Below are 27,571 nucleotides of genomic sequence, written 5' to 3' on the forward strand. Positions count from 1 at the left end.
ATACAGGGGAGAAATGGTCAAGGTATGGTTCCTGTTCTTAAATCTAACCTTTAGTTTCAAGACAGTGAAGGTGCTGAGATTTTACTTTACTTTCATGTGAACAAGTAGCCTGTACAGTGTCATGGATGCTGGTAGAAGACACAAGACTCCTGGATCAGAGGTGAAGGACAGTTCACTACTCTCAGTAGCCAGTGTTTTACATTTCGTGTTGGGGCCCTGAGCCCCAGTTCCCAAGGGCACTGCAAAGAGGCTCAGATATATCTGCACACATTGGGTTGTGTTTTAGGAGAAGGATAACTCTGAACTTAGGAAACTCGACTCTTTCGAAATGACTGGCAAGCATGTCTGCCGTTTGCTCTAGATGGACACTATATTTTCCAAGGCTGCAAGCAAACCTGTTCTTTGCTTCAGAGGGAGATGCTGGCGCAGATGGTGTTCACCCACCCTGGGGTGTTGCTGGCGGAGGTGAGTGGGTGGAGATGACGTGAGAAGATGCTCTGTGAGCAATTGAGGCCGGAGTGTGGCAGATCCCAGGTGCTGGGCTGCGTATTTGCCTCAGTTCTGTAGGCACTGGTGCGACAATGACAGATCTGAGCAGGGGTGTGTTCAGATCTTTGACAGGAAGTAGAGTTGATGCGGGGAGGGGCATAGAAGGAAAGATGACTGGTTGGGTTTTAGAAATAATCCAGGTGAGAAATCACGGAGGTTTAAACTTGCCATTGGCAATGGAAAGAAAAGATGCATAAGAAGAGACACTTGGCAGAAAAATAGAATCTGGTGGCCTGTTGGATGTAGGAGGTAAACGAAAGGGAAAAGGAAAACCTGACTCTAAGGTTTCCAGCCCTGGTAGCTGAAGACATCTTTAGCCAAGACAGAGAATGCAAGAGGAACAGTAGGTTCAGGGGGAATACAGACTGGTTTTGGATATCCCAGATTCCAGGTACCTGTGACATTTCTGTCAGAAACGCAGTGAAGGCTGCCAGAGAGGTATGGGCGTCATTTTTAGAGAGGCAAAGTTTGGATAGTTGGAAAATCCTTCAGGTGAATGGTGAGGTAAGAAGATAGTGGGGCAAAGGGCAGAATCTTTGGGGATCTTTGCATTTAGAGAATGAGAGGAAGAAGAAGAGTGAAGGAGGCATACAACAGTCAAAGGGGTAGGAGGAGAATCAAGAGAGTGTGGTGTAAGGGAATCCACAAGGGGAGATTTGAAGGGGGATCAACAGTGTCAATGCTCTAGATAATCCAAGTATGAGGAGGATCAAGAAACAGCCAATAGAAGTCAAGAAGTCATGAAACTGGAGAACAACGAGGTTGTACTTACGTGTCATTTTTACAAGAACCCTGTAAGACAGTGGTATTTCTCCGTTTTACATGGTCGGCTGAAGTGAAGGGTCATCATTTGACTTGTGTGAGTCTCAGGGCTAGGAAATGGCAGACTACAGCTCACGTCCAAGACCGACTTCTTTTTAAAGCTGGTGCTCTGAACCACAGTGACCATGAGGACATGGAGATTCTCTAGGCTGATCTTCTGAAGATGCTGGAGATGAATGAAACAATAGAAGACACATTTTTTTTTTAAATGTTTTAATTTTATTGGAGTATAGTTGATTTACAGTGTTGTGTTAGTTTCAGGTATACAGCAAAGCGATTCAGTTATACATACATTCATTCTTTTTTTTTTTTGCGATACGTGGGCCTCTCACTGTTGTGGCCTCTCCCGTTGCGGAGCACAGGCTCCGGACGCGCAGGCCCAGCGGCCATGGCTCACGGGCCCAGCCACTCCGCGGCATGTGGGATCTTCCCAGACTGGGGCACGAACCTGTGTCCCCTGCATTGGCAGGCGGACTCTCAACCACTGCGCCACCAGGGAAGCCCTATTCATTCTTGTTTTAGATTCTTTTCTCTTATAGGTTATTACAGAATATTGAGTAGGGCTCCCGTGCTATACAGTAGGTCCTTGTTGGTTATCTGTCTTAGATAAAGTAGTGAGTGTGTTCATCCCAAGCTCGTGATTTATCCCCCTCCCCAACCCCGTTTCCCCTTTGGTAGCTACGTTTGTTTTCGATAACTGTAAGTCTGTTTCTGTTTTGTAAATAAGTTCATTTGTATATTTTTAAAAAAATTAGATTCCACATATGAGTAATATCATATGATATTTGCCTTTCTCTGTGTGACTTAGTATAATAATCTTTAGGCCCATCCGTGTTGCTGCAAATGGCATTATTTCATTCTTTTTTATGGCTGAGTAATATTCTATTGTATATATGTACCACTTCTTCTTCTTTTTTTTTTTTTTTAATTTTTTGGCCACACTGCGTGGCATGTGGGATCCTTAGTTCCCCAACCAGGGATCGAACCCGTGCCCGCTGCATTGGGAGTTCAGAGTCTTAACCACTGGACTGCTAGGGAAGTCCCTGTACCACATCTTCTTTATCCGTTCATCTGTTGATGGACATTTACGTTGCTTCCATATCTTGGCTATGTAAACAGTGGTGCAGTGAACACTGGGGTGCATGTATCCTTTTGGATTATGGTTTTCTCTGGATATATGCCCAAGAATGGGATTGCTGGATCATTTGGTAGCTCCATTTTTAGTTTTTTAAGAAACCTCCATAGTGTTTTCCATAATGGCTGCACCAATTTACATTCCCACTCACAGTGTAGGGTTCCCGTTTCTCCACACCCTCTCCAGCGTTTACTGTTTGTAGACTTTTTGATGATGGCCATTCTGACTGGTGTGATGTGATATCTTATTGTAGTTTTGACTTGCATTTCTCTAATAATTAGTGACATCGAGCATCTTTTCAGAAGACAAATGTTTAAGGAACAGAGGAGGTTTGAAACTGTAGACAATAGGAAAGGGAAGTGGGGAGGGAAGATTTGAGTATCACTCTCTGAAGTGCTCATCTCGATCTGGGATGAAGCCATCCTGAAGTTACACCTGCCCTCTTTCCAGACCAGCTCCATCATGGACCCCTGAAGGTGTACCATCAACCCAAGGAAGATGTGTCCCCTTTGCTGAGAATCTCTGCAACTCCCTGGAAAGTCTCTCAGTGGCAGACCTAATGTCAGTGTGGGACTTGCAGCTGACAGTGTTTGAAATTCAAATAAACGGCAGTTTACATTTTCCGAGTATTCTATGTACTCTAGTTCACCCAATCTCTACAAAACTCAGTAGGTGGTTGAGCAGATACATCTTGATTAGGCTTAGGTGCATATATTAGGCTCAAGAGACAAGTTGAAAGTGGCAGAGCTGGGATTTGAATGCCGGTCTTCGATTCTTAGAATTACTCTGTGGAGATAGAAGTAAAATGAGACAAAGAGTTGGGTGACCGAGCAACTTAGTGGTGATAGGGATGCCGACAGGTGCAGAGGCTGTGAGATGCTTCTTTCCCGGAGGTTCACGCTGTGAGGAAAGATGGAAGGGCATGTCGAATGAGTCAGAGCTAGATCTCTTAGACCTGGGACAGCTAGACATCAGACACCTGGGGAGAGTTTGGGACCCCGAGTGTTTCTAGTGAGAGGGGAAACTCCCTGTTATTTTGCAGCTTCCTTCTGCCCCTCTCTAGGCATCCTGCCTGCTGGCTTGGTGGTTGTACAAGGAATAACAGCAAGCCTAGGGGTTGTCTGGTCTGAAGCAAAAATGCTTTCCCTTGTGCTGGCTAGAAACGGGAGATGAGGCCAGCCACACGGAGTACTGGGAATGTACTATAGTCCATTTGGACCCTAATACAAAGGTAGCCCTTAATAAACCAAACACTCTTTGTATTTGAGACTTGGATTTGAGAGGATGAGACTTAGAGTCAGGCCTAGATGTCTGAAGAGTCCAGAAATTATCAGTACTTCCAAAGAAATTGGCTTGGACCTGGAATGGGATATTTGCCTTGTCCTGTTTTTGGGTATTTCTCACTCCTGCTGGAATGGACATGCATGTGACGGCCAGCCTCGGGAGTGCCAAGCTGGCAGGTTTCTGAGCTCAGCCTTGGGTTGGTCTGGGTGTGAAAAGAACACATGAATGAAATCATGAGACCTCTCCGCTAGGTGCCTGCTGGTAGGGAGGCTCTTGATCCTAGCCCAGAAATGGATTTTTATGAAAAGAGTAGGGGAAAGCCAACACGAAAGTGGAAGCAAGACTTCATAGGGAAGGAAAACGCAGATCAGTTCCTGGCAGATAGTAGCTGTCTGTAATGCTTTTCTATCTGCCGCCCAAATAATTATCATCCAGGGGAGAAATTCCAAACGTTATTGGTGAACAGGAATTTTATATTTTCCATGAGTCATTCGTATTAAATAAACTTTGACTGTCTTCCCAACATAAGCTTTATTTTATGACAGTGGGCTGTAGACTACATGCCTTGGTTAGAGTGACTTTTATATGTATTTTGCCAAGGTGTTTTGATATTAATCTTGATTTTATGTTACAGTTAAAAAGATTTTCATGAGTGCTTGTTATGTAAGGCTCATGCAAATGCTTTATAAACATTATCTCCTTTAATTTTCACAACAACCCCATTCCATCATTAACCTCATTTTTCAGATAAAGAAGTTGAGACAGGTTGAATAACTTGCCAGTAACAACTGGGAGAGGGGAGAGCTGGAAGCTTCCAGAATCTCCATAAGCTTAATTTGTAATAGTTTGTATCTTATAACCTTAACAAATTTCTATTTCCAGGATATGTTTTGTTTTTGTTTGTTGTTTTTTTTTTAAATGAGGGAACCAAGATCTAGAAAGGTTAAAATGTTACTCAGTATCATTTTGAGCTTCTCGTCTTTGTAAAGCTATAGGTAACCTTCTAACTGTCCCAGTGCTTAGAAATGGTCTCTTACACTGCTTTTTGCAGTATTTAATACATTGTAAGTGTTAAAAATAATGCATTCTTCTTCTAAAGCTTTAGAATTCTGCAGTTTTATATATAGAGCATCTTAAATTTATGATGTTGAATGGTAGGTCCCTTTGATGGAAGAGTGAATCATTCTTGGTTCTATGTGCTTATATTTAAAACTAATTTAATATAAACATGTGTTTTCGACAGAACCTTAAAATATTATGGATCACCCTGTATCTTGGAAGGGTATCTTTGTGTATGAACCTGTTTATTTTTATGTAACTCAGTGTAGTGGGTGGACTGGAACGTGTTTACTATACTTACACAGACATATAAGCATAGTGCTTATTGAGGGTTAGTTATAAATGTATGGAAGGAACACATTACCAAGTTTTTGTAATTCACCTATGACCTGAAACGATATTCATGAGTCTCTTCATTGCTTTTCTTTGAATGACTTTTGTAGTATCTCTTTCTTTTTTAAAAAAATTGAAGTATAGTTGATTTACAATGTTGTGTTAGTTGCAGGTGTACAGCAAAGTGAGTCAGTTATATATATATATCTATATATATCTTTTTCAGATTCTTTTCCATTATAGGTTATTACAAGATATTGAATATAGTTCCCTGGGCTATACAGTAGGTCCTTGTTGATTATCTATTTTATATACTGTAGTGTGTATATGTTAATCTCAAACTCCTAATTTATCCCTCCCCCCTCACTTTCTCATTTGGTAACCTAAAGTTTATTTTCCATGTTTCTGAGTCTGTTTCTGTTTTGTAAATAAGTTAATTTGAATCATTTTTAAAGATTCCACATATAAGCAATATCATATGATATTTGTCTTTCTCTGACTTCACTTAGTATGATAATCTCTAGGTCCATCCATATTGCTGCAAATGGCATTCTTTCATTCCTTTTTATGTCTGAGTAATATTCCATTGTGTGTGTATATGTGTGTATAATACATCTTCTTTGTCCATTCATCTGTTGATGGACATTTAGGCTGCTTCCATGTCTTGGCTATTGTAAATAGTGCTGCCGTGAACATTGGGATGCATGCATCTTTTCGAATTAGAGTTTTCTCCAATATATACCCAGGAGTGGGATTGCTGGATCATATGCAACTCTAGTTTTTTGAGAAACCTCCATACTGTTCTCCATAGTGGGTGCACCAATTTACATTCCCACCAATAGTGTTGGAGGGTTCCTTGTTCTCTACACCCTCTTCAGCATTTCTTATTTATAGACTTGTGGATGATGGCCATTCTGACTGGTGTGAGGTGATGCCTCATTGTGTGTTGATTTGCATTTCTCTAATAATTAGCGATATAGCATAGCATTCTTTTTTTTTTTTTTTTTTTTTGCAGTACGCGGGCCTCTCACTGTTGTGGAGCACAGGCTCCAGACGCACAGGCTCAGCGGCCATGGCTCACGGGCCCAGCCGCACCGCGGCATGTGGGATCTTCCCGGACCGGGGCACGAACACGTGTCCCCTGCATCGGCAGGCGGACTCTCAACCACTGTGCCACCAGGGAAGCCCTAGTATAGCATTCTTAAGCCTTGTTGCTAGGTATTTCCTCACAAATTTTTCCTGATCATTTTACATATGATACTGTTTCCCTTTTATTTTCGAGAATCTTTCAAGATATATAAGATATAATTACCAAACATATTTAAAATTATTATACACACACGTACATGCATGAATATTTGTATTTGTTCATTACATAGCCAACAGGGGAGTTTGTCTTTGCAGTGCCGGTGAGATGTGTAAACCTTTATTTGTACTTATGCATGTCCATGTTTGTATATGCACATGTGCCTCATTAATAATGACACATTGCAGACTTTTGATGTGAATGTGAACATGAACATTAATGACCTTTCATCCCTGTTGTCAAGGTGCACAAATGCAAATAAACATTTCACTTCCTCTGCAAATATTGCTCAAATATCTCAGTTCACACCAAGCACTTTGCTGGTTACTAGATGAGAACTGAATGAATGTTAGTTTATAAACCCCTGGAATCTGATCATTTATTCTGTAGAATCACACACCTGGAAAGTTTTTTGCAATAATCTTGTGCCTGTTACCATCAAAAGTATTGATGTTCCAGTTTGAGCCTTACTTTTTTATACTGTTATATCTATTTTTTTCTTTTTAAAACATTTTTTAAAAATTTCATATTGGAGTATAGTTGATTTACAATGTTGTATTATTTTTTGTAGTTATAAATAATCCTTTTTGTCATTTCATTTTCTTTCCACATCTCTTTACTAACCAATCATCAGCTTATCAATTACTGATTCAGTTTATTTATTAGTTTATTCAGTTTCTTTGTTAAATGTATACCATGGGCTCTCAGGCACAGAATCTGCTCCTGAAGCCAAAAATGTTCTTTCCTAAACAAAAGACTTTCTGGCTGGGTTAGTCCCAAGTTGTTCTCTGTTTTCATTTTAATTCTCTTTTTAATTTTACCCTATGTGTTCACTTTATTCTAACTCAGTGCCTAAAATATAGTAAGTCCTCAATACTTTTTATGAAATTAACAGGAAATTAAGTGTGATATAATTTCTAGCCTGTTATCTTCTCATTTCTTTCCAACTTCTCCTTCCTTTCATTTTATATTCTTCTTCTCCCTGTTTGCCTTTCCTGTGTGCGAGTTTTAATTACCTGTCTTCTCTCTTCTGCTTCCTTAACTTCAAATGGCACTGTGTTTTCTTCTTACTTCATTGACTTGTCAGTTGAGTCCCTCCAGCCTTTACCTCCACCTCTGTTGTTTAATGGAATTTATCAACCCTCTAAAACTTCTTTTTTTCCTTTTGCTTGTAATTTTTTTTTATTGTCTCAAAGTATCTTCTTTTCTCTTTTGATTCTCCAGCCCACCTACAAGGACCTCTGGTTGCCCACTGGGGTTCCTGAGTTCCAGGCAGCTGTTTTCTGGAGCTGAACGGACCCTCTGGGTCCGGTAGCATCATTTGGGTTTGGAGAAGGAAACAGTGAGGCAGAGATGATGATGAAACTCATTTCTACTTCTTGCCCCTCTCCTCAAGGAAGATGTATGTCTTCTTTGGAGAAATGTTTATTTAGATCTTCTGCCCATTTTTTGATTGGGTTGTTTGTTTTTCTGATATTGAGCTTCATGAGCTATTTGTATATTTTGGAGATTAATCCCTGTCACTTGCTTCATTTGCGAATATTTTCTCCCATTCTGAGGGTTGTCTTTTCGTTTTGTTTATTAATACCTTGGATGTTAAAGTTTTTAGTTCTTAAGTGTAATGTCTGGTTTGGGCCAAGTTCAATCTGTATCTGTAGTTCTAAAATAATTTCAAGTCAAATCAACCTAGCTATACCTATTCTGTACTCAATTATTCTATGCAAGGCACCGTGAAAGCTATTAAAAATAAACAAACGAAAAAAGTCCAAATCAAAGTTAACCTAATATCTTTCCAGGTAATATCTCTATGTATTTGGGGAGAAAAGGAAGAACACAGGTCCACAATTCTTTTTTTTTTCTTTAACAATTTATTTATTTTTAATATTTTTTGGCTGCGTCGGGTCTTGGTTGTGTCACGCGGGCTCTCTTGTTGAGGCACGCAAGCTCAGTAGTTGTGGTGCGTGAGCTTAGTTAGCTGTCGCGCGGCGTGTGGGATCTTAGTTCCCCAAACAGGGATCGAACCCACATCTCCTGCACTGGAAGGTGGATTCTTTACCACTGGACCACCAGGGAAGTCCCAGAGTCCACGATTCTTAATCTGAAAATTCTGAGGTGGACGTGTTTGAGCAAAGGCAATATGGGACATATACTGTCCCATATTTAACGTCTTCAGATAGGTTTGGTGTGGAAACTATTTTTAACATAGTGACATATGAATATTCATGCTGAGTGGGGAAAAATACAGATCTAAATAACCTGATGTCAGGTCAGGCATTCAGATTTTTGATTTTGGCAACTGTGAATAGCAGAATGTGGGCTTGCTTTAAAATGTGATCAGGTGTTAAAAGAAAATAATTACGAGTCACATTCAGAAAAAGGGAATATCAGAGGGTGTGGAGAAAAAGGAACCCTCCTACATTGTTGGTGGGAATGTAAATTGGTACACCCACTATGGAGAACAGGATGGAGTTTCCTTAAAAAAACTAAAAATAGAGCTACCATATGATCCTGCAATCCCACTCCCAGGCATATATCTGGAAAAGACAAAGACTCTAATTCAAAAAGATGCCTGCACCCCAAGGTTCATAGCAGCACTGTTTATAGTAGCCAAGACATGGAAGCAATCTAAATGTCATTGACAGATGAATAGATAAAGAAGATGTGGTGTGTATATATATATACACACACATATATATACAATGGACTATTACTCAGACGTAAAAAAGAATGAAATAATGCTATTTACAGCAACATGATAGACCTAGAGATTATCTTACTAAATGAAGCAAGTCAGACAAAGACAAGTATCATACAATATCACTTATATGTGGAATCTAAAACATGATACAAGTGAAGTTATTTACAGAAACAGAAACAGACTCATAGACATAGAAACAAACTTAGGTTTACCGAAGGAGATAGTGGCGGTGGTGGGGGAGAGACATTAGGAGTCTGGGATTAACAGATACACACTGCTGTATATAAATTAGGTAAACAACAAGGACCTACTGTGGAGCACAGAGAACTGTAGTCAATATCTTGTAATAACCTATAACGGAAAAGACTCTGAAAAAGAATAGATATAGACACATATATACTCACACAGATATGTATAGCTGAATCACTTTGCCGTACAGTTGAAACTAACACAACATTGTAAATTAACTACACTTCAATAGAAAAAATGGTGAGAAAAGAATATATAAGTTCAAAACAGATAAAAATTTTAATAAAAGGGAATATCACTGTGGGTGGTGACAGAAAAGGTGGGATTTTTTTCTGATTTGAAGGTCTGGATGGGACTTCACCTTGCTCACTGTCGACTCTTGGGCAACTAGAATCACACCTGCCATGTATTTGGTGAATACATATTTGGCAGATGAGTTATTAATGAAGAGAAGGGGAAGAACTTCCCCGTCAGAGGAGACTTGTGCCTGAGGAGGGGATGAATTTGATAGTCAGCGGTCTGCTCTGATTGAAGACGAATACTCTGCATTAAATGTGGGTAGGTGAGGTGGGACCCCTTATGGGGAGTTATGTGTCTATGCCTTACATGCTTCTTCAGCTGAGGAATTCGGATTGGATCTGTTGACTTTAACTTTTAAATGGGGATGGGAGAGACCTAAAGATAATCAAAGTGGCTTGAAGAATAGAAAGTAGAAAAAACGATGGTGTTCAGAATGGATTATGGTTGTGTGTATGTCCCTGTAAGGATGCCCAACATGCAGGCATCAAATTCGAGGCCATGCTGAAGAAGCAGAGATTAATCCAAAGTGTGAAGAAAATGCAGAGATTGCGATCTGTTGCATTTGGAAAGTGACAGGAAGTCAAAGAAAATTTTCAAAATTCTAATACTTGGTGATGAGAAGTGCTGATCCCTTTGGCTGATAGGGGAAATTTGGAAGAGAAGTTGGAGAGGATATACGAATCGTATGACTTGGCGTATTGATTGGTTTATATTCTTCAAATCTGTTTATATGATGTCTTTTGTATGTCATGTGTGTGTTCATAGATGTAAAATTTGTCCCAAGTCCCTAGTCCAGAGCTTTTAAGGACAATGTAACAAGAAACAGTAAATCCTACATGACTTGAGTGCATGTGTTCTAGGTGCCGTTTCCAAGCTGCTTTTATAGGAGGTTTATTTAAATTTCATGTTAAAAAAGGAAAAACTGTGTTGAGTAGCATTAGTTCCCCCTTGTACCTTTCATTACGCATTAGCAATGAACTCTCCTTCTCTCGGGTTGATGAATTTGAACTTGATGTATTATCTGATAGTCATTACCAGCACAGAGTGATGATTATTGCTGAAGTAACATTCTTATTTCATTTCTCTTTGTATGTCGGGCACTTCTCAGAGGGCACGTTTGTTTGCAGCATATAACTTGCTCTTTTGGCTTCTGGCTTTGAGGCCACTATTTTAGGTTTCTTAAATAGAGTAGAATTGACAAAAATCCTCTGGTATTTAAAATTCTCTGGACATGGTCTTCTAGCCTGTAGGAGACAGAAGGAGTGGGCTGTGGCTGGTGTTTTCTCCTCCAGCAGGCTCAAGCTCTGATTTTTGTGTTTCTTGACAGTTTCTTTTTTTTCCCAGCTCCTGGCAGGGCTGACCTGCATCTTTCTCTGCTCTTGGAGTCAGTGTTTCCCATCATGAAGGTGCCTCTCTGCTACTTTGATTCTTGAGCCTTCTTAATAGTCTTGTGTAGGCTGAAGGGCCAGCCTTTCCTCTTCTGGTCCTTTGAGCTCTCTAGAGACAATCGAGAGAGAAGGTGTGTCTGTTTTGCTGGGGCTGCATAATCAAGTACCACAGACTGGGTGGCTTAAGCAACAGAAGTTTATTTTCGCAGAGTTCTCGGGGCTAGAGGTCCGAGACAGGGCGTCCGCAGGGCTGGTTTCTTCTGAGGGCCCCTCTCCACAGCTTGTGGATGGCCATCTTCTCCCTGTGTTTTCACACTGTCTTCCTTCCGTTTGCATCTGTGGCCTGATCTCTGCTTATAAGGATACCAGTCATATTGGATTAGGGCCCACCCTCATGACCTTGTTTTAACTTAACCCCTTCTTTTAAAGACCTTAGTTCCGGAAACAGTCACATTCTGAGATACTGGGGGTTAGGACTTCAACATATGAATTTTGGGGGACACAATTCAGCAAATAACAGACGAATAGGACATTTCAGAAGCTTGAAACTGAGTAAGGAGAACGAAACAAAAGGCAGCCCAGTGAAACAGCCTCTGATCCTCCTTTGGAGTCTTAGTGCTTCTTACTGGACAGTGCATGTAATGGCTTTTAAAAAAACCCTGAACGAAACAAGTTTTGCTTTACGTTTGAGTGAGTGATTTCCATGGTCTTCAAGAATCATTCACACAACGGTTTCTTCCTGTGTCCTAATCAGCACCATATTATTTTTAAAAGGCTAAAAGTTTTCAAGACAAATCTCAAGAATAAGTAAACATAAGAAACATGAAAGGTGCCGTGCATCTTTGCAAATTGCATTGGTATGTGTGAGTACTACTTAATCAACTTTTTTTCATAACCACTGGCTCCTTACATTTTGGCCACGTGCAACAGTGTTTCAGGAGATCAACTTCCAACCATAAGTCATGAATACCAAGCTGCTAAGGCAAGTTGGTAAACACTCACTTTTGTCAAACGTTGTTTTTATAGGCAACAGGAATGCTGCTAACGTGAGTTAGCAAGGATTCTGAGTGCCACTGTTTGTTGACAGCTTTTCAGACTTGACTGTCTCGTATTTGCTAACATTTCGTCTCTTCCAAATAGGTATAAACGACCAAGGATTGTACAGAGTTGTGGGGGTGAGTTCAAAGGTCCAGAGACTTCTGAGTATGTTGATGGGTATGCCTCTTTTCTAATAATTTTCCATGCATTGTTTGTTTATGTTCGTTGTCTTTGCAACTCAGTGTTTCATAGTGACGTAACTTGGGAATCCATCCTTTTCGTCTGCTGTCTTGGAGTCCTTTTCTCCTGAGCAGAGACAGTTGGCTCAGAGAAGTCGGTTAGCGTTTGCTCAGGTCCCCCTTACTAAGAAATGGAGGAAGAAAAGAAGGCAGCTCATGGGTGAACGTCTTCTACTGCTTGCTTCTCCCAGGGGAGTAGCAGCCAGGCCTCTGTGATTTGCATGGCCTCCAAATTGCCCGTCCAAAGTCTTGACAGTACATTTGGTTGCACAAGACCACTGGGCCTCGCTCATTTTTCTGGAGCTTCCACAACTGTCACTCAACAGCAAGGGTCTGATTCTCAGGGATTCATTGGTATGCACAGTGGCTTGTTTGTAGTTTGCACCAGGCTGTTCTCCAGAACCATGCCTGCTCCATCTGTGCTGATAACACAGTGTTCTTTGGCATCGCAGACAAGAGGAAGCCAGAAAGTGAATTCATTTCATTACCCCAGACGTTATGTGAATGACAAAGCGCTTTTACATTACACTCTGCTGTCAGCTCAGTGCCACCTGTAAGAGGCCCTGCTCCTCCGCCCCCCATGACCCCAAAGCAGGCTGCCTCCTGGGGGGTGACGATAACTCATCAGGCTTGAGGGCCTGTGTGTCAAACTGATCTGTCATTATGACCTTGCTAAATATTAATTTATTTGATATCTCACTTTAATCAATATTAACAGTGCCCTCAGGTATTCTGTCAATGCATTTAAACCCGTCTGCATCTTAAAGCATTGTCGCAAAGACTTACTTTGAGCAAGCATCAACCGAGCTGAATCAAATCAGCCGGGATGTTACGGATAGCGTTGCTTGTTTGGCTGCGTTTGAATTCAGGATTTAATAAGCAACAACTCTTCTCTGAGCTTATTAACCACAGGAAAAATGCCTCGTCATGACTTGGAGAGCCTTATTAGAATACATTCGCTTTCACGAGTTGTTTTCATTTTCTGCCTCTCTGGTTTGACTTGGGTATGCAGTTTTGGCAGTCAGATTTTCCTTTTTACCATTAGTGGGCTCCAAATGAAATAGACTCAGGTTGCCAGTGGTTCAGTAGCAGCTGGCAGGGTTTAATGGGACGACAGCATCTGCTTTTAGTTAATTTTAAAATTAGAAACACTTCTCTCATTTCCAAGATGGTGTTGTGGTGATTAGAAGTGGAAGACTCTGTTGGTATCAGAAAGGGAGAAAGGCTGAAAGGCACACTTGGCAGTGAATCGGTTATAAGGACGATAGCTTTATTTTATTATCTTCTCATTCATGTTCAAGGGCAGCTCAAACAAGCAGGTGTCCCTGTGGTCACCCTGAGGTGTTAAGCTGTCTCCAAATTTGTTCTTAAACTTATAAAAACCATATGATCATCCACATCCCTGGACTTGGGTGGTACTTTCCTCTGCTCATGGGAAATGTCCCAAGACAGTTCTGAACTTGCAAGGTGCTTAAAATATCTAAACCCTCAAAAATTCATGACCTGGAAAACTGTTTTCACTTTCCGTGAGGCCCAGCGTAGAGAAGTCCAGGACACAAGCATGACACAACCTCATTTAAGCTGCTGGCAAAAAGAAATGCTGTGTTTTCAGTAATATCATTCTGCAATCAGAGGAACTTAGAGAATTGACACAAGGGAAAGATACTGACTTACTGTTTTCTTATTAAGTAATGCATTTAAGGGAACGGCACAGGATAAATTAATTTCACTTCATCTCTAAATAATTCCTAGTATGAATTTAAGATGGTCAGTCACAAACTTTGGATTTTTATTAGCATTAATATCATTTTCTTGTTACTTTATGTTACCAACTAAAACTTCAGCTCTTAACGAAAGAGGTTTATTCACTATTTCCTAATGAATTTAAGATTACCTTAAGATGTTTCTTTCCTATCTTCCTGATTCAGCAAGTGTTCAAATTGAACTAACTTATACCTCTTCCAAAAAAAGAATTTGAGTTTCTGAGTAGTTGTGTACACACTGTCTGTAGATATTCATTTTCTACATTTCCCAACTTCTCTACATTGTTTCAAAGTTATATATGTTTAAGAGAAAAAAATTGGGTGAGTCTGCCAGATTTTTAATTTTGCTCTTTTGTACCAATCTATTTTTTTTCCCTCCAGTAGACAATTAATTCTGATAATTTTGCCCATTTGTGGTACTAGGAGTTATTTTTTAAAAATTATTTATTTACTTTTAAAAACCAAAATTTTTTATTTTGAAATAATCTCTAGCCTGCAGAAAAATTGCAAATAAATAGTACAATAGACTCCCATAATACCCCTTCCCCAGATTTACCAAGTTTTAACATTTTTAGGCAGTTATTTTTTTAAATTTCGATTCCTCCAGATAATGTTTATTTCAAATTTGAATTTTTTCAAAGTACTTTTTGTTTGGAATGCGTTTTTCTTTGCAGAAATGAAAAGTAACCTAACTTTTTAAAAATCTGAGATAAAGTTCCAAGTCGTTTTATATTTTTTGACAGGAACTTCTGTTCACTTTGGTTCTCTTTCGTTCTTGAGAGCTAATCATTTACTTTGCTATTATTTTTCCTTTATTGCCATTTTTACATAAAATATTTTTGTATTTAAAATATTTTCAGCATTCTTTAAATACTCCTGTGTAAAAGTTTGTGGTGATTTCTAAAAGAAGGATGCATGCTTAATATCTTGCATGTTTTCTTCACTTGTGTCTCTACTGGGTGTGTTTTCATGACCTTCATGTTTAAAATTACAATAGAGAAAAATATTTCTCTCTGTTCTTCTTCTCCTTCCCCTTCCTGTTCTTCTTCTTCCCCTCCCCCATTCCTTTTTCTCGCTCCCCTTTCCTCCCCTGCCCCTTTCTTCTCTCCTCTCCGCCACACATGAAGTACTAATGGCAGCTGACCACCATTTGTACTCCTCCAGGTCAGGTAAAGGGGTGGGCAGCTGCCCTTCTCCCCTGGTGATGAGAGTTGTTTGCCTTCTTGGTCAGCTTCCATCCCTGGGGGCAGAAAGTAGCGGTCTGCTGGATTTTCCAACAGCCTCCTAGCTTTCCCTTGGACCAAGTTTCTTAAGGTTCCACAAGAACATGCCCCAGTGAGCAATTACATTCCTTCCCTTTACAGGTGTTTTTCTTTTCCTTTTTTTTTTTTTTTTTTTTGCTCTAACAGAGGGCACACATAGTCTGGTAGAATTTTTTTTTTTTTTTTATTAGAAACTTGAAGCAATTGGGGAAGGCAGGGAGAAATAGCAGATGAGGTGTCTTTGGGTGAGTCACGGTGTTTTAGTAAGTGGGGTGAAAATGTAACAGATGAATTATCGCAATTGGTAGGTTGGAACTCTGCTGAGTTGGAATTGTCCTGTGTTCTTCCTTCTTCTCCTTCTTTGGAATGAAAGCATCAGAGCAGGGAAGGGAAAGTGCTGGGAAAATGTGGTGGTAGCTTGTGTGTGCTGGTGAATTTTCTGTTTGTTTCTAAATTTAATTTGTAAAAACAGCTGGATGATTTTATTTTAAGACAGAGAACCATAGAAAGCCAGAAATCAGACTAATTTAGGGGAGTTTTACTATAAACGTATTACCATGTTTACTTTGTTTGTAGGACTTTTCACGAAGATTGAGGGAAAAAGTAAACTAGTGTAGCTGAAAAAGATTCTGATTTTGGATTATAAAGAATATTCTCCAAACTCATTCAATCACTGGGCGTCTCTAAGTACTTTCGACTGGGACCCAAGTCAGTGTCGAGTAGGGTGCCAGCATGTTGGGCTGGGCTGAAAGTTTCCGGTTTCAAAAACGTGACCACTGGTTATAGAATTATGAAGCATTTACCGAAATAAAAAGTCAGCTATTTGTATCTCTGTTCATTAGTTTAGGTTAGGTTTTAAGCTAATCCACGAGGTATAGTGTTCCTTGGCCAGAAAGGAAACAGAATTTCTACCTTATTTATGGTAGAACATATAGTCTGATTGAACACTCTAAATGCATTTTTAAGTTTGAATCCCAAATAAGTTATTAACAAATTTACCTCGTCCCAGTGCATCCACGGATTGGTAAGAGCTGCTAGGGATGATCGAGTTATTTGAAAACAGTGAAAATTTAATAGAGGATTAATACCATAGACATTATGTAGTCATTGGCTTCTCGTGTGACAGCTCCTTTTTATTCCATGAATTCAAAGGATGGCTTATTTTTTCATATAAAGACTATGGTTCTCAAAATAGAGAATGATCATTTGGTCAAAAGCTGAAAATAAAAGATTTCCTTGAGAAGCCTCCTGGATTTTAAAATGGTGATTTGCTGGTAGCAAGTTGATTGAAAATGTTATCTGACTTGTACGAGATTTAAATAATTGACTTAATGACAGAGAGAATATTCAGTTACTGCAGTAATTGGTTGGCAAAGCCTTTAGAACAGAATTATTTAGTCCTAGTTATAAAGGATTGCACCTTTAATCAGGGTGCTTAATTTGATTTCTTGAATGTATCTGTGGCTTGTCTGACAAACTCAGTATCAAATGAGTTCTGAACTGTAGGAACCGATCAAAATGTAATCAGTGTCAATTGCCATTGTTGTAGTTTATTGTGTATTGCTGTCAGTTGCTGTAATCAAGAGCTGTTGAAGTGCTTTGAAAAGTTTCCAGACTTTTCAGTAATCGACTTCATGTATCTGATGTTATGGCTGTGAAATAACCATCACTTCCTGTTTTACTTTATTTTCAAAAAGTTTGAGAAATAACATTACATTGTCACCCATCCTTTCCCATGCCGAAGCCTCAAACTTTTTAAGTGGCATGCGTGACTTAACATGGTGGTCCCATTTGGACAGGATTTTCTTTTTGAACTTTAGTTTGAAAAGGGTATACTAACAAGTTTCCTCCTGTATATAGACAAATAACAGTGTAAGGGAGGAAAAAATACCTGAAACGACTAGTTTTCTCGGGGGGTCTTAGTTGAAACATCATTCTGGAGTGAGGGAGAAGTAAGTGTTTTCCACGAATCTCTTATTTTCTCCTTTGTGTGATTGGAGCGTAGAAACTCACTCCAGTTTCTGTTGATTGTTTGATGTCTTTCATCATAAGCCATTTACTGCTCCCTCCCAAGGGTAGGTACCACCACCGAACACTTATACTTTTGGTGACTCAAGTGTGGTAATTACCCACTCATTTGATGATTTATGGAAATCTGCGTACATTCCTGATTTGCTTTGATGCTCTCAGTAGTCCCACGAGAGCGTGTACGTTATCTCCGTCACGCACATGAAGAGCTGAAGTTCAGAGAGGTTTGGAGCTGACTTGTTGGGGCGGTGAGGCTGGTCAGGGCTGAGGCGGGATTGAAGCCCCGGTGTGTGTCCCTTGCTGCACGCTCCTCCCTGCTGCCAGGTCACGGCCAAGTGCAGTAGCCCAGCCTAGATGCCACCACACTCGGAATACTTGCCTTTCCCACTATCCTTTCCTTTTATTTCAACCAGGGTTGACTTTTTCCTTTTCAGAACTAATTGCGCTGCCCTCCTCCTCCTTCAACTCTTCTTCTACTTCTTCTTTTTTTTAGTGCCTGTTTTACATCTTTTTTAGAGTTTACTAGATATTTGAAAGGGCATTTGTAAGAAATGCATCATTAACATACTTTTAGGACAAAGAAAACTAATTCAGAATGAATGTCAGACATGTTACATAGAGGCTTCTAGTAAATATTTCTTGGATGAGTGTATAGATTGTAACGTTAATGTGAAAGATTACCCATGAAAGACTTTTTAAGTTTATGTGTCATTTCTGTTTTGGTTGATCACGTATTAGTCTTCAGAAAGACAATATGATGAGTATAAACCTTAGAAGTGTGGGACCAGACTTACCATCCTTTGCCCCCACTGACTTCTTGTTCTTCTAATAGGAATTTTGCCATTAAGGGTACTGCCTGTTTCCCCTGTCATGACACAGTGTGATAGCAATCGTGCCACCTGAAACAAGTTCAGATGTATAGACACTGCAAAATGCCACATGCTGTAAGCCATGGCTACTGAGTAGTACCTTATAATAAGAGTAGTAGTAGTAATAATAATAGCTGTACATGCTTTGCAGTTATGAATATTTAAATGCTCTGTCCAGTTCTCCCCTACTCCCAGCCCAACCCTTCTCCTTTTACTTCGATCTTCACTACAGATTTTCTGAAGTGCGAGAAATGTCTGATAAAAGAATATGGCTTATAATATGATAAGAAATTATATGTAATGTTTTTATAGGAAACCACAGAATTCAATATTTGTGGTTTGGCTGTTTAAAGATGAGCCATTTGGTCAAGGTTTGAATTATTTTTTTCTTCCTTGCTTGCTCACCAGATGTGAAAACCTGCAATGAGGTGGACCTGGAGAATTCTATAGATTGGGAAGTGAAGACAATAACGAGTGCCCTGAAACAGTATTTGAGGTGAGCTCCTCTCGGTAGTGGGGCGGGGGAAGAGCGGACTGTTTGGATGTTTAACACACAGCAAATGCAGACTCCGAACATGCATCTCAAAAGTCAAACCTTATGAGAAAGGAGAACATTTATGAGGTACCTAATGATGTCCCAGGAAGTGTGGGACGTAGTCAGTGAACATCAGTTGATAGATAAATTGCAACAGAACAGACCTGGAATAGACTTGGGTTTTGAAATAGAGTCTATTGTGGATGTGAGTTTTTGGAATTAAATGCTCTGAAACAGTAAGGAAGAAGGCTGTTTATTACATTCATTGAATCTTTTCTTTATGTTGTGGGCTAAAATGAAGACGTTTTCGTTTAAGTGTAAACCATGTGAACTTAAAGGATTATAATGATGACAGACATATACCGAGCGATTTGAAAAGAAGTTTACTTGATGAGGTTTTTTATTTTTTTTTTTAAGATAAACTTTGAGTTTTATATTTACTATAGGAAGTATCTAGGATTAGAGCTTGAAAAGCTTCAGCATTTCTTTGAGCATTCACCTTTCTTGAGAAAAGAAAGGAAATGAATGATCACAAAGCTTGAGGATAGATGAAGGACAAGTACACGGAGTAAGGGAATGGAAAACAGTCACGACTGTAATTCTTAGGCTGTGGGTCCGCTGGGGACTTTGCTTTTTGCCTGGCAGACAAATGGCACTGCTCCCCCATCATCAGTTCTTTTTAACCAACCCACAGGATTGATTTTCAGGTAAATACTATTTGGGTTCCAACAAGCACATTAGAATCAGCTTATATTACATATTTTGTGTTTTAAAAAATTTGTATACTTTAAAAATTTCAAATTTATACAAGCGGAGAGATGCGTATAATGACTCCTCATGGCCCCATTATCCTGCTTTTCAGTTTTCAACATTCGACACTTCTTGTTTCATTAGTCTCTCTACTGCCACTTTTTGGAATAATACTTTAAAGATTTTCTAAAACGTATTGCTGCACTCATAAATACTTGAGTGCATATCTCAAAAAAGGTAAGGACTTAAAAAAAGGACGTTATAGAAAAGACAAAAAGAATATAATTATCATACCTAACAAAATGCGTATGATGAGGTACTCAATCTGTGTTCCATTTTTACAGATTTTTTTTTCAAAAACGTATTTTAATGTTTGTTTTAATTCCTTCAGGATTTCAAAACTGTCAGCACATTTCATTTGGTTGGTATGTTTTAAGTCGTTTTTCATTTGTGCAGTCCCCTCCCTCTACCCCGCCCCCCCAGCATTTAATTTGTTGATGAACCTGAGTCATTTTTACTCTTTTTTTTTTTTTTTTTGCGGTACGCGGGCCTTTCACTGTTGTGGCCTCTCCCGTTGTGGAGCACAGGCTCCGGACGCGCAGGCTCAGCGGCCATGGCTCACGGGCCCAGACGCTCTGCGGCATGTGGGATCTTCCTGGACCGGGGCACGAACCCGTGTCCCCTGCATCGGCAGGCGGACTCTCAACCACTGCGCCACCAGGGAAGCCCCTGAGTCATTTTTTAAAATAGAATTTTCCACATTTTAGATACGGCTGGTGGTATCCTCAGCTTTCTCTGTTATCTGTCATGTTTCCTATAAGCTAATAGTTAAATCTATAGGCTTCGTTAGATTCACATTCGGCTTTTGTTTATTTATTGCAAGAATACATCATAGCAGTGCTGTATTCTTCCTGTTGTGTTATTACATCAGGAGGCCTGTGTTGTCCAGTTGGCCCACTTTTTAATGAAATTAACATTTATCAGTGGGTTCAGGTGTGTGTTACCTATTTTCAAGTATTTTATTTAAAGAAGATTTATTTTTTTATTTTTTATTTTTTTACATCTTTATTGTAGTATAATTGCTTTACAATGGTGTGTTAGTTTCTGCTTTATAACAAAGAGAATCAGTTATACATATACATATGTTCCCATATCTCTTCCCTCTTGCGTCTCCCTCCCTCCCACCCTCCCTATCCCACCCCTCTAGGTGGTCACAAAGCACTGAGCTGATCTCCCTGTGTTTTGCGGCTGCTTCCCACTAGCTATCTATTTTACATTTGGTAGTGTGTATATGTCCATGCCACTCTCTCACTTTGTCCCAGCTTACCCTTCCCCCTCCCCATATCCTCAAGTCCATTCTTTGGTAGGTCTGTGTCTTTATTCCCATCTTACCCCTAGGTTCTTCATAACATTTTTTTTTCCTGGATTCCATTTACATGTGTTAGCATATGGTATTTGTCTTTCTCTTTCTGACTTACTTCACTCTGTATGACAGACTCTAGGTCCATCCACCTCACTACAAATAACTCAATTTCGTTTCTTTTTATGGCTGAGTAATATTCCATTGTATATATGTGCCACATCTTCTTTATACATTCTTCCGATGATGGACACTTAGGTTGCTTCCATCTCCTGACTATTGTAAACAGAGTTGCAATGAACATTTTGGTACATGACTCTTTTTGAATTATGGTTTTCTCAGGGTATATGCCCAGTAGTGGGATTGCTGGGTCATATGGTAGTTCTATTTTTAGTTTTTTAAGGAACCTCCGTACTGTTCTCCATAGTGGCTGTACCAATTCACATTCCCACCAGCAGTGTAAGAGGGTTCCCTTTTCTCCACACCCTCTCCAGCATTTATTGTTTCTACATTTTTTGTTGATGGCCATTCTGACCAGTGTGAGATGTTATCTCATTGTAGTTTTGATTTGCATTTCTCTAATGATTAATGATGTTGAGCATTCTGTCATGTGTTTGTTGGCAATCTGTATATCTTCTTTGGAGAAATGTCTATTTAGCTCCTCTGCCCGTTTTTGGATTGTGTTTTTGTTTTTTTGATATTGAGCTGCATTAGCTGCTTGTAAATTTTGGAGATTAATCCTTTGTCAGTTGCTTCATTTGCAAATATTTTCGCCCATTCTGAGGGTTGTTTTTTGGTCTTGTTTATGGTTTCCTTTGCTGTGCAAAAGCTTTTATGTTTCATTAGGTCCTATTTGTTTATTTTTGTTTTTATTTCCATTTCTCTAGGAGGTGGGTCAAAAAGGATCTTGCTGTGATTTATGTCATAGAGTGTTCTGCCTATGTTTTCCTCTAAGAGTTTGATAGTTTCTGGCCTTACATTTAGGTCTTTAATCCATTTTAAGCTTATTTTTGTGTATGGTGTTAGGGAGTGTTCTAATTTCATAGTTTTACATGTACCTGTCCGGTTTTCCCAGCACCACTTATTGAAGAGGCTGTCTTATCTCCACTGTACATTCCTGCCTCCTTTATCAAAGATAAGGTGACCATATGTGCGTGAGTTTATCTCTGGGCTTCCTATCCTGTTACACTGATCTATATTTCTGTTTTTGTGCCAGTACCATACTGTCTCTTTTTTTTTTAACATCTTTATTGGGGTATAATTGCTTTACAATGGTGTGTTAGTTTCTGCTTTATAACAAAGTGAATCAGTTATACATATACATGTGTTCCCATATCTCTTCCCTCTTAGTACCATACTGTCTTGATTACTGTAGCTTTGTAGTATAGTCTGAAGTCAGGGAGCTTGTTTCCTCCAGCTCCATTTTTCGTTCTCAAGATTGCTTTGGCTATTCGGGGTCTTTTGTGTTTCCATACAAATTGTGAACTTTTTTGTTCCAGTTCTGTGAAAAATGCCATTGGTAGTTTGATAGGGATTGCATTGACTCCGTAGATTGCTTTGGGTAATAGAGTCATTTTCACAATGTTGATTCTTCCAATCCAAGAACATAGTATATCTCTCCATCTATTTGTATCATCTTTAATTTCTTTCATCAGTGTCTTATAATTTTCTGCATACAGGTCTTTTGTCTCCTTCAGTAGGTTTATTCCTAGATAGGTAGGTTTATTCCTAGAAATTTTATTCTTTTTGTTGCAATGGTAAATGGGAGTGTTTTCTTAATTTCACCTGCAGATTTTTCATCATTAGTGTATAAGAATGCCAGAGATTTCTGTGCATTAATTTTGTATCCTGCTACTTTACCAGAGTCATTGATTAGCTCTAGTAGTTTTCTTGTAGCATCTTTAGGATTCTCTATGTATAGTTTCATGTCATCTGCAAACAGTGACAGCTTTACTTCTTCTTTTCCGATTTGGATTCCTTTTATTTCTTTTTCTTCTCCGACTGCTGTGGCTAAAACTTCCAAAACTATGTTGAATAAGAGTGATGAGAGTGGGCAACTTTGTCTTGTTCCTGATCTTAGTGGAAATGGTTTCAGTTTTTTACCATTGAGGAGAGTGCTGGCTGTGGGTTTGTCATATATGGCCTTTTTTATGTTGAGGAAAGTTCCCTCTCTGCCTACTTTCTGCAGGGTTTTTATCATAAAAGGGTGTTGAATTTTGTTGAAAGCTTTCTCTGCATCTATTGAGATGACCATATGGTTTTTTTCCTTCAGTTTGTTAATATGGTGTATCACGTTGAGTGATTTGCGTATATAGAAGAATTCTTGCATTCCTAGGATAAACCCCACTTGATCATGGTGTATGATCCTTTTAATGTGCTGTTGGATTCTGTTTGCTAGTATTTTGTTGAGGATTTTTGCATCTATGTTCCTCAGTGATATTGGCTTGTAGTTTTCTTTCTTTGTGACATCTTTGTCTGCTTTTGGTATCAGGGTGATGGTGGCTTTGTAGACTGAGTTTGGGAGTGTTCCTCCCTCTGCTATATTTTGGAAGAGTTTGAGAAGGATAGGTGTTAGCTCTTCCCTGAATGTTTGATAGAATTCACCTGTGAAGCCATCTGGTCTTGGGCTTCTGTTTTTTGGAAGATATTTGATCACAGTTTCAATTTCAGTGCTTGTGATTGGTCTGTTCATATTTTCTATTTATTCCTGGTTCAGTCTCAGAAGGTTGTATTTATCTAGGAATTTATCCATTTCTTCCAGGTTGTCCATTTTATTGGCATAGAGTTGCTTGTAGTAATCTCTCATGATCCTTTGTATTGCTTCAGTGTCAGTTGTTACTTCTCCTTTTTCATTTCTAATTCTATTAGTTTGAGTCTTCTTCCTTTTTCTCTTGATGATTCTGGCTAATGGTTTATCAATTTTGTTTATCTTCTCAAAGAACCAGCTTTTAGTTTTATTGATCTTTGCTATTGTTTCCTTCATTTCTTTTTCATTTATTTCTGATCTGATCATTATGATTTCTTTCCTTCTGCTGAACTTGGGTTTTTTTTCTTCTTCTTTCTCTAATTGCTTTAGGTGCAAGGTTAGGTTGTTTATTTGAAATGTTTCCTGTTTCTTAAGGTAGGATTGTATTGCTATAAACTTCTCTCTTAGAACTGCTTTTGCTGAATCCCATAGGTTTTGGGTCGTCATGTCTCCATTGTCATTTGTTTCTAGGTATTTTCTGGTTTCCTCCTTGATTTCTTCAGTGATCACTTCGTTATTAAGTAGTGTATTGTTTAGTCTCCATGTGTTTGTATTTTTTACAGACCTTTTCTTGTAATTGATATCTAGTCTCATACCGTTGTGGTCGGAAAAGATATTTGATACGATTTCAATTTTCTTAAATTTACCAAGGCTTGATTTGTGACCCAAGATATGATCTATCATGGAGAATGTTCCATGAGCACTTGAGAAAAATGTGTATTCTGTTGTTTTTGGATGGAATGTCCTCTAAATATCAATTAAGTCCATCTTGTTTAATGTATCATTTAAAGCTTGTGTTTCCTTATTTATTTTCATTTTGGGTGATCTGTCCATTGGTGAAAGTGGGGTATTAAAGTCCCCTACTATGATTGCGTTACTGTCAATTTCCCCTTTTATGGCTGTTAGTATTTGCCTTATGTATTGATGTGCTCCTATGTTGGGTGCATATATATTTACAATTGTTATATCTTCTTCTTGGATCGATCCCTTGATCATTATGTAGTGTCCTTGTCTCTTGTAATAGTCTTTATTTTAAAGTCATTTTGTCTGATATGAGAATTGGTACTCCAGCTTTCTTTTGATTTCCATTTGCATGGAATATCTTTTTCCATCCCCTCACTTTCAGTCTGTATGTGTCACTATGTCTGAAGTGGGTCTCTTGTAGACAGCATAAATATGGGTTTTGTTTTTGTATCCATTCAGCCAGTCTGTGTCTTTTGGTGGGAGCATTTAATCCATTTACATTTAAGGTAATTATCAATATGTATGTTCCTATTCCCACTTTCTTTATTGTTTTGGGTTTGTTATTGTAGGTCTTTTCCTTCTTTTGTGTCTCATCCTAGAGAGGTTCCTTTGTCATTTGTTGTAAAGCTGGTTTGGTGGTGCTGAACTCTCTCATCCTTTGCTTGTCTGTAAAGGTTTTAATTTCTCCATCAAATCTGAATGGGATCCTTGCTGGGTAGAGTAATCTTGGTTGTAGGTTTTTCTCCTTCATCACTTTAAATACGTCCTGCCACTCCCTTTTGGCTTGCAAAGTTTCTGCTGAAAGATCAGCTGTTAACCTTATGGGGATTCCCTTGTGTGTTATTTGTTTTTTTTTCCTTGCTGCTTTTCATATGTTTTCTTTGTATTTAATTTTTGATAGTTTGATTAATATGTGTCTTGGCATGTTTCTCCTTGGATTTATCCTGTATAGGACTCTCAGTGCTTCCTGGGCTTGATTAACTATTTCCTTTCCCATATTAGGGAAGTTTTCGACTATAATCTCTTCAAATATTTTCTCAGTTCCTTTCTTTTTCTCTTCTTCTTATGGGGCCCCTATAATTCGAATGTTGGTGGGTTTAATGTTGTCCCAGAGGTCTCTGAGACTGTCCTCAGTTCTTTTCACTCTTTTTTGTTTATTCTGCTCTGCAGTAGGTTATTTCCACTGTTTTATCTTCCAGGTCACTTATCCATTCTTCTGCCTCAGTTATTCTGCTATTGATCCCTTCTAGAGTATTTTTAATTTCATTTATTATATTGTTCATCATTGCTTGTTTCCTCTTTAGTTCTTCTAGGTCCTTGTTAAATGTTTCTTGCATTTTCTCTATTCTATTTCCAAGACTTGGGATCATCTTTACTATCATTATTCTGAATTCTTTTTCAGGTAGACTCCCTATTTCCTCTTCATTTGTTTGGTCTGGTGGGTTTTTACCTTGCTCCTTCATCTGCTGTGTGTTTTTCTGTCTTCTCATTTTGCTTATCTTACTGTCTTTGGGGTCTCCTTTTTGCAGGCTGCAGGTTCGTAGTTCCCGTTGTGTGCCTGTCCCCAGTGGCTAAGGTTGGTTCAGTGGGTTGTGTAGGCTTCCTGGTGGTGGGGACTAGTGCCTGTGTTCTGGTGGATGAGGCTGGATCCTGTCTTTCTGGTGGGCAGGTCCACGTGTGGTGGCTTGTTTGGGGTGTCTGTGGCCTTATGATTTTAGGCAGCCTCTCTGCTAATGGGTGGGGTTGCGTTCCTGTCTTGCTAGTTGTTTGGCATAGGGTGTCCAGCACTGTAGCTTGCTGGTCGTTGAGTGAAGCTGGGTGCTGGTGTTGAGATGGAGATCTCTGGGAGATTTTCGCCATTTGATATTACGTGGAGCTGGGAGGTCTCTTGTGGGCCAGTGTCCTGAATTCTGCTCTCCCACCTCAGAGGCACAGCCCTGACTCCTGGCTGGAGCACCAAGAGCCTTTCATCCACACGGCTCAGAATAAAAGGGAGAAAAAGTAGAAAGAAAGAGGATAAAATAAAATAAAGTAAGATAAAATAAAATAAAGTTATTAAAATAAAAAGTAATTATTAAAAATTTTTTTAAAGTAAAAAAAAAACGGATGGACAGAACCCTAGGAAAAATGGTGAAAGCAAAGTTATACAGACAAAATAACACACAGAACATACACATACACACTCACAAAAAGAGATAAAGGGAAAATTATCATGTCTCCCAAAGTCCACCTCCTCACTTTGGGATGATTCGTTGTCTATTCAGGTATTCCACAGATGCCCGTACATCAGGTTGATTGTGGAGCTTTAATCTGCTGCTCCTGAGGCTGCTGGGAGAGATTTCCCTTTCCCTTCTTTGCTCGCACAGCTCCCGAGGTTCACCTTTGGATTTGGCCCCGCCTTTGCGTGTAGGTCGCCTGAGGGCGTCTCTTCACGCCCAGACAGGACGGGGTTAAAGGAGCCACTGATTCGGGGGCTCTGGCTCACTCAGGTCGGGGGGAGGGAGGGGTACGGATGCGGGGCGAGCCTGCGGCAGCAGAGGCCGGCATGACGTTGCACCAGCCTGAGGCGCGCCGCACGTTCTCCCGGGGAAGTTGTCCTTGGATCATCACGGGGCCCTGGCAGTGACGGGCTGCACAGTCTCCCCGGAAGGGAGGTGTGGAGAGTGACGTGTGCTCGCACACAGGCTTCTTGGTGGCGGCAGCAGCAGCCTTAGCGTCTCATGCCCGTCTCTGGGGTCCGCGCTTTTAGCCGCGGCTCGCGCCCGTCTCTGGAGCTCCTTCAAGCAGAGCTCTTAATCCCCTCTCCTCGCGCACCAGGAAACAAAGAGGGAAGAAAAAGTCTCTTGCCTCTTCGGCAGCTCCAGACTTTTCCCTGGACTCCCTCCTGGCTAGCCGTGGCGCACTAACCCCATGCAGGCTGTGTTCACGCCGCCAACCCCAGTCCTCTCCCTGCGCTCCGACCGAAGCCCGAGCCTCAGCTCCCAGCCCCGCCCGCCCCGGCGGGTGAGCAGACAAGCCTCTCAGCCTGGTGAGTGCCGGTCGGCACCGACCCTCTGTGTGGGAGTCTCTCCGCTTTGCCCTCCGCACCCCTGTTGCTGTGCTCTCCTCCGCGGC

The 27,571-nt window shown here is 39.9% G+C and overlaps 1 protein-coding gene across 5 annotated transcripts in view; it reads left to right on the top strand.

The window, feature by feature from the left end:
• Window positions 1-27,571, top strand: part of ARHGAP10 (Rho GTPase activating protein 10) — a 326,931-nt gene that overhangs the window by 185,346 nt on the left and 114,014 nt on the right. For 4 of the 5 annotated variants that reach the window (XR_009540249.1, XM_060147720.1, XM_060147721.1 and 1 more), the window contains 2 exons: window positions 12,264-12,338; window positions 18,731-18,818. Coding sequence is in view for 4 of the 5 variants with exons in the window: in XM_060147720.1 (XP_060003703.1) it covers window positions 12,264-12,338; window positions 18,731-18,818 (163 nt within the window). In the remaining variant the exon portion in view is untranslated. The remainder of the gene's footprint in view (window positions 1-12,263; window positions 12,339-18,730; window positions 18,819-27,571) is intronic. The other variant, XM_060147722.1, reaches the window with a different exon arrangement.

The sequence above is a fragment of the Lagenorhynchus albirostris genome, chromosome 4 (genome assembly GCF_949774975.1).
Source record: "Lagenorhynchus albirostris chromosome 4, mLagAlb1.1, whole genome shotgun sequence".
Classification (NCBI taxonomy): domain Eukaryota; kingdom Metazoa; phylum Chordata; class Mammalia; order Artiodactyla; family Delphinidae; genus Lagenorhynchus; species Lagenorhynchus albirostris.